Here is a 6,429-nt window from a genome sequence, read left to right on the forward strand (position 1 = left end):
AGAAGGTACTCCCTACGCCACAAAATAAGTGTCGTTAGATTTAGTACAGCTTTAGTACAAAGTCAGCGACACTTATTTTGGGACGGAGGGACTATTAAGTAAGAGTTGACATGATTACTGTTGTTCTCTTGCCACAGTTCTCATTTCATGTGTGAAAGCAGGTCGGATTTCAGGTGTACTATCTCCAGACTGACTAGCAGGTGGTTGTATATGGGCCGTTTCAATAAATAGCTCAATCAAACGGCTGCCAACCTACAAAACGGCAAAAGATAATATAAATATGTCATTAGTTGAAGAAGTAAAACATATATCACCGAATAATTAAAAAGGTGCATACTTTTGCATGAGCATCTTGACCCCATGGCCTGGTGCTATCTTGCTTCTTCACTAAATGCCTGACTTGCCGTATCTTCTGCTTTTTCATCAGATCAGTGACTTTCTTTCTTAAACGCTCTTGTTCTTTGGCAATATCTGCATCCACTGCTTCTACTACTTTATCTACTTCTTTAGTGTTCTTTTTCTTTGTCTTCTCTAGAAATTTGTGGATTCGAACCTGGTCAAGGAAAAGAGGAAAAACATTACAATTACTCGTTAGCAATGTATACTAACGTATCCCATTAACCGTTGTCACCATAACTGGTGCAACAAAAGAAATAAATGCCAGGTTAACAATTGACTGAAAATCAATGGAAACGCCAAAGATATGCAAGGAAATAGCAGCTGACAAAGGTATCCCTTTCCGTCCCCAAGAAATAAAGGCACCTCTTTTATGGCACAATGTCAAACATATGTACGAAAATAGTTCAAAATTTATACTTAGAATGGTGGATATAAAGGGAATACATGTAACAGTTAGATTATTGACGTTCCAGAAAAATACTTGACATCAGGAAAGCACATACACCGTTCCCAGTTAGAGAAGAAAAACAAAGATAAGTGCAGTTTTCTGTTACGACATGTCAAACCACTACCAATAACAGTAATGATGCCTAACCTTAAATCATTCCAAGGCTCATGAGTAGGCCTTTAGTCAATCAAGTCATGTATATATTTTGACCCATTTCAACTACATTTACATAATCTCTTCAAAGGGTACCTTACTTTCAAATGTAACCAAATATTAATATCACTTAAATGTATTTTAGCTCCAGACGTACCTAACCTACAGTGTTTCAATAACCCAGAGTTCATCAGAGAATATATTCAGCCTTACATAATGCCATACCTATACGAATGAAAACATAAATTGGTAATTTCAATCATGTCACACCCTCTAATGAATAATGGTCCATAGCACTAAATTATTATAAATCTAAGAGAAGCTATTACTAAAAACGTCATTTTTCGACCTTAATTGATAAAAAATCAATGATCTCAACCACCAGCAGTGTCAACCTAGTGGTCACTTGAGATTAGTAAGAACCACCACTGCTAATTCATTTTGATGTGGCAACCATTTCGGTGTGCAACTGCACAACTGGAAAAAAAGAAGCTCAAGTGCCACCCACGAGCCAACACACCTCATGCTCAACTGCTTCACCAATCTGGCAAGCGGCCTGGATCACACGGACGCTTCCATCACCACTGCCAGTCATAAGCAGCCCCATGAGCTTGTGCATGGTGATAACGGCCATCATGTCGGCGGGAAGCATGTTAAAATACGGGGCGTGGGAGGCGCGTGTCCCACGCTCGCTGACAAGCTCCTGCTCAGCGATGATCTGGTCCCTCAGTGGCTCAAACCAGCCAAGGAAGAGTGACTTGACATAGGGCAGGTTGGGCGCCAGCTTATGCTCGCACATGTCGGCGAGCAGCTCGCGGTACTCCTTAGCCGCCTGCTCCCACGCCTCGGTCTCGATCCGGATTTGCCGATGGCGCAGTGAGACGTACTTGGAGTATCCAATGCCATGCTCCGCCGCCAACTCTGCCAGCTGCCTCCCCTGCCCGCGCCCCCTCCTCCGCTCCTTCTTCCCCGCCTGACCTGCAGCTGCAGCCTCGGCCACAGGCAGCTTTGTATTGGGGCCCAAGCGGACAATCTCCTCGGGCGCGTGGTGCGGCTCGTCCACCTCCTCGGAGGAGACGGCCTCGGCGGCCGCAGCGGAGGACGACGCGAATCGCGAGGGTGGCTGCCCCCACAGGAGGCGCGCCGGAGGGAGGATTCCGGGGGCAGCAGCGGGGGCTGGAAGCAGTAGGCGGTGGAGAGGAGGAGGGGGGAGCTGCGGCGCGGAGGCGGAGAGGAGGGCGGAGGCGAGGCGGCGGGAGGGTAGGCGGCGCCACATGAGGGCTGGGGCTTTGGTGGGTAGGAGGACGGGAGGAGGAGGAGGAGGCGGCGGCGACGGCGGGCAGATGGCTGTCTCGGCGGCCGGAGTTGGGGCGGGGAGCATCAACTGGAGGCGGCGGGGAAGGGATGGGAGGACATGGGGAATGGGGGATGTGGCGCCGCCGCCAACGCAGGAGGGAATGGGGGGGTTGGGCGAGGGGGCACGCGGACTTGGGGCTGGGCTTAAACCCTGGCACCTTCGTGCGCGGTTGATTTGGGTTTTAGGGATGGAGATCGTTTCTCGCTTCCTTTTACCTCACGCAATTTTTTGCCACGCCTTTCAAGCCCATTGTGCTTCATCGCACTTCAACTCATGTCCAAGTTTGTCTTAAAAAAAATACCCATGTCCAAGTATGTTTGTACTAAAGTTTCAAACAACGACCCTTAGGTGACGCCGTGACGGTTAGTGTAAATCGCATAAGGATGATTTAGGAGGCGATCGATCTCGTCTAGGGTACGTCTGTCGCTAGCATGTGCAGTCGTTGCTCACGTTGATCGTGTCTTCCAGGGACTCCCACGCCATGGTGATCCTTCTGCAACCCTCCCGTCGTCTGTCCGTTCACCATCAAAGCCTTCTGTGTTGACTGGGGAGCACGATCGTAATACATAGATTTAGAGGTGGTTGAGAAGTAGGGTTGGAAGGATGGAGGAAGTAAAGGGGCTGTTGTCGGCGGCGAAGCGAAAGGGTTTGAAGATCAGTGCAACGGAGAAGGGTAAGGTGTTTGAGTGGGCGTCGGATAACCCGCAGGCTGTGGGAAAGCTCTTCTCGGGGAGACCTACGCATGCAGGTGTGGTCGAACATACTTTGGGGAGGATTTGGTGCCCGATTAAGGGTCTAGGATGCAAGGAACTAGGTCAAAGTGCTTTCTTGTTCATGTTCCGGCAGGCATTGGGGTGGAGAAGGGCCTTAGAGGATGGGTTGTGGTGATTCGAGGAGGAATTGCTCATAATGAAGGAGTTTGGTCCACACAAAACAATGAAGGAATATGAGTTTAACATCATTTCGACGTGGATACGTGTGTTTGGGTTGTCGCTGGTGTCGATGAATCGTGCTACTGGTGAACTGATCGGTAAGGATTTCCATGAACTGGTTGATGTGGACGTGGGACATGATGGCAAAGCGGCGGGCAAGTTCCTACGGGTGAAGGTCAAGCCCAATATTACAGTGCCTCTTTATGAGGGGTTTATCGCTAAATAGGGAGGAAGAGAGAACAACGAACATGGCAAAGGATGGCATGGATGACAAGAAAAAGAAGGAGAAGCTATTGTAGGGTAGATTTGAGTATGAATACATGCCTAACTTCTATTACACATGCGAGGTCATTGGTTATAGTGATAAAAAATGTAAGATCAAGCCGACAAAGCGCAAGGCACCATAACTCGGTCCGTGGATGCGGGCATAGGAGGTAATAAAGAGGGGAGATGTTAGAGCAAGGGGCGTGGAATGACGGGAAAGGAAGTAGTGGGAGTAGGAATATTAGTGCGGGTAGGGGAGAGGAGGTGCTGACAACTAGGGGGACCAAAGTTTGTATAACTTTGGAAAGAGGAGTGGTGGAGAGGGAGTGATGCCCCCACGTGGAAGAAGGATGACACCATCTCAAGGAATAGTGCAAATAGCAGTGGGATGAGGACGGAGAAGTGACAAGTCTACTAAAAAACTAAGATCAGTGGTGCACAACATGGTGATAACAGCAACACAACAACGGTAAAGCAACTTTCCTTTCCTAAGGAGGTGTCTGAGTCAAGTAAGGAGAAAACTGACAAGAATATCATGATTGTTGATGTTCCGGTAAAGGAGAACAACATGGCTAGAGTGGAGGAGGGTAGTGGAGGCGGAAAAAAATAGAAGAATACATATGAGAATAGAAAATAATGGGTTGCTAATACGTCTCTGTCGTATCTACTTTTCCAAACACTTTTGCCCTTGTTTTGGACTCTAACTTGTATGATTTGAATGGAACTACTGACGCTGTTTTCAGCAGAATTTCCATGGTGTTGTTTTATGTGCAGAAAACAAAAGTTCTCGGAATGACCTGAAACTCCACGGAATATCTTAGAATAAATAATAAAAAAATCCTCGCCAAAGATGAAGTCCAGGGGGCCCACACCCTGTCCACGAGGGTGGGGGACGCGCCCCTCCCCCCTGGGCGTGCCCCCCTACCTCGTGGGCCCCCTGGTGGCCCTCCGACGCCAACTCCAACTCCATATATTGGCTTTCGAGGAGAAAAAAATCAGGGAGAAAATTTCATCGCGTTTTACGATACAGAGCCGCCGCCAAGCCCTAATCTCTCTTGGGAGGGCTGATCTGGAGTCCGTTTGGGGCTCCGGAGAGGGGGATTCGTCGCCGTCGTCATCATCAACCATCCTCCATCACCAATTTCATGATGCTCACCGCCGTGCGTGAGTAATTGCATCGTAGGCTTGCTGGACGGTGATGGGTTGGATGAGATTTATCATGTAATCGAGTTAGTTTTGTTAGGGTTTGATCCCTAGTATCCACTATGTTCTGAGATTGATGTTGCTATGACTTTGCTATGCTTAATGCTTGTCACTAGGGCCCGAGTGCCATGATTTCAGATCTGAACCTATTATGTTTTCATGAATATATGTGAGTTCTAGATCCTATCTTGCAAGTCTAGAGTCACCTACTATGTGTTATGATCCGGCAACCCCGAAGTGACAATAATCGGGACCACTCCCGGTGATGACCATAGTTTGAGGAGTTCATGTATTCACTATGTGTTAATGCTTTGTTCCGGTTCTTTATTAAAAGGAGGCCTTAATATCCCTTAGTTTCCAATAGAACCCCACTGCCACGGGAGGGTAGGACAAAAGATGTCATGCAAGTTCTTTTCCATAAGCACGTATGACTATTTACGGAATACATGCCTACATTATATTGATGAACTGGAGCTAGTTCTGTGTCACCCTATGTTATGACTGTTACATGATGAACCACATCCGGCATAATTATCCATCATTGATCCGGTGCCTACGAGTTTTCCATATACTGGTTTACGCTTATTTACTTTTCCGTTGCTACTGTTACAATCACTACAAAAATACGAAAAACATTACTTTTGTTGTCTTTACTTTGTTACCGTTACCACCACTATCATATTACTTTGCTACTAAACACTTTGCTGCAGATACTAAGTTTCCAGGTGTGGTTGAATTGACAACTCAGCTGCTAATACTTGAGAATATTCTTTGGCTCCCCTTGTGTCGAATCAACAAATTTGGGTTGAATACTCTACCCTCGAAAACTGTTGCGATCCCCTATACTTGTGGGTTATCAAGACCTTTTTCTGGCGTCGTTGTCGGGGAGCATAGCTCTATTCTTTGAGTCACTTGGGATTTATATCTGCTGGACACTATGAAGAACTTGAAAGACGCTAAGACAAAAATTTATTCCTCAACTACGAGGGGAGGTAAGGAACTGCCATCTAGCTCTGCACTTGATTCACCTTCTGTTATGAGTAAGCTAGCGACACCTAAACCTACTACTGCTATGAATTCTGATATGTCGCATGTTATTGATGATGCCACTTCTGCTATGCATGATACTTATGATGAAACTACTTCTATGCTTGATACTACTGTGCCACTTGGTGAATTTCTAGATGAGCAAATTTCTAAGTCTAGAGAAAGAGAAATTAGTGAACCTGAACACGATGATGTTAGTGATGATGAACCTATGCCTGTTATTCCAGAGGGTTATCTTTTTAATAATGAATCTTATGAAGCTATTCTTGCTTGTCCGGATAAACTTGAACGTAAGAGGTTACTAATTAAGTGGAGTAAGGAATCTTTTAGAGGTAGGATGAGACCCGACCCTGCTTTTGCTACTTCACCTATCTGTGTTCCTGATCAGGATTATTATGATATTACTGTTGATCCAGATATAATTACTTTGGTTGAATCTGATCCTTTTTATGGCTATGAATCTGAAACTGTTGTGGCACATCTTCGTAAGTTAGATGAAATAGCTGCCCTGTTTACTAATAATCTGAGATCACGCCACTTTTATATACTCAAAATATTTCCGTTCTCATTAAAGGGTGATGCTAAGAAATGGTTTAATTCTCTTGATCCTGCCTGTGTGCAAAGTC

At 46.1% G+C, this 6,429-nt stretch overlaps 1 protein-coding gene across 1 annotated transcript in view; it reads right to left on the bottom strand.

The window, feature by feature from the left end:
- The window catches only part of LOC119301135 (DNA-directed RNA polymerase 1B, mitochondrial-like), a 10,647-nt gene extending 8,170 nt beyond the window's left edge, over positions 1-2,477 (bottom strand). Inside the window, exons 1-3 of the mRNA XM_037578038.1 lie at positions 1,521-2,477; positions 338-553; positions 119-252 (exon numbers count right to left, since the gene is read on the bottom strand). Coding sequence (XP_037433935.1) covers positions 119-252; positions 338-553; positions 1,521-2,381 — 1,211 coding nt within the window. The 5' untranslated portion in view covers positions 2,382-2,477. The remainder of the gene's footprint in view (positions 1-118; positions 253-337; positions 554-1,520) is intronic.
- Between the last annotated feature and the right edge of the window lie 3,952 nt (positions 2,478-6,429).

This window comes from Triticum dicoccoides, chromosome 5A, assembly GCF_002162155.2.
Source record: "Triticum dicoccoides isolate Atlit2015 ecotype Zavitan chromosome 5A, WEW_v2.0, whole genome shotgun sequence".
Lineage (NCBI taxonomy): Eukaryota > Viridiplantae > Streptophyta > Magnoliopsida > Poales > Poaceae > Triticum > Triticum dicoccoides.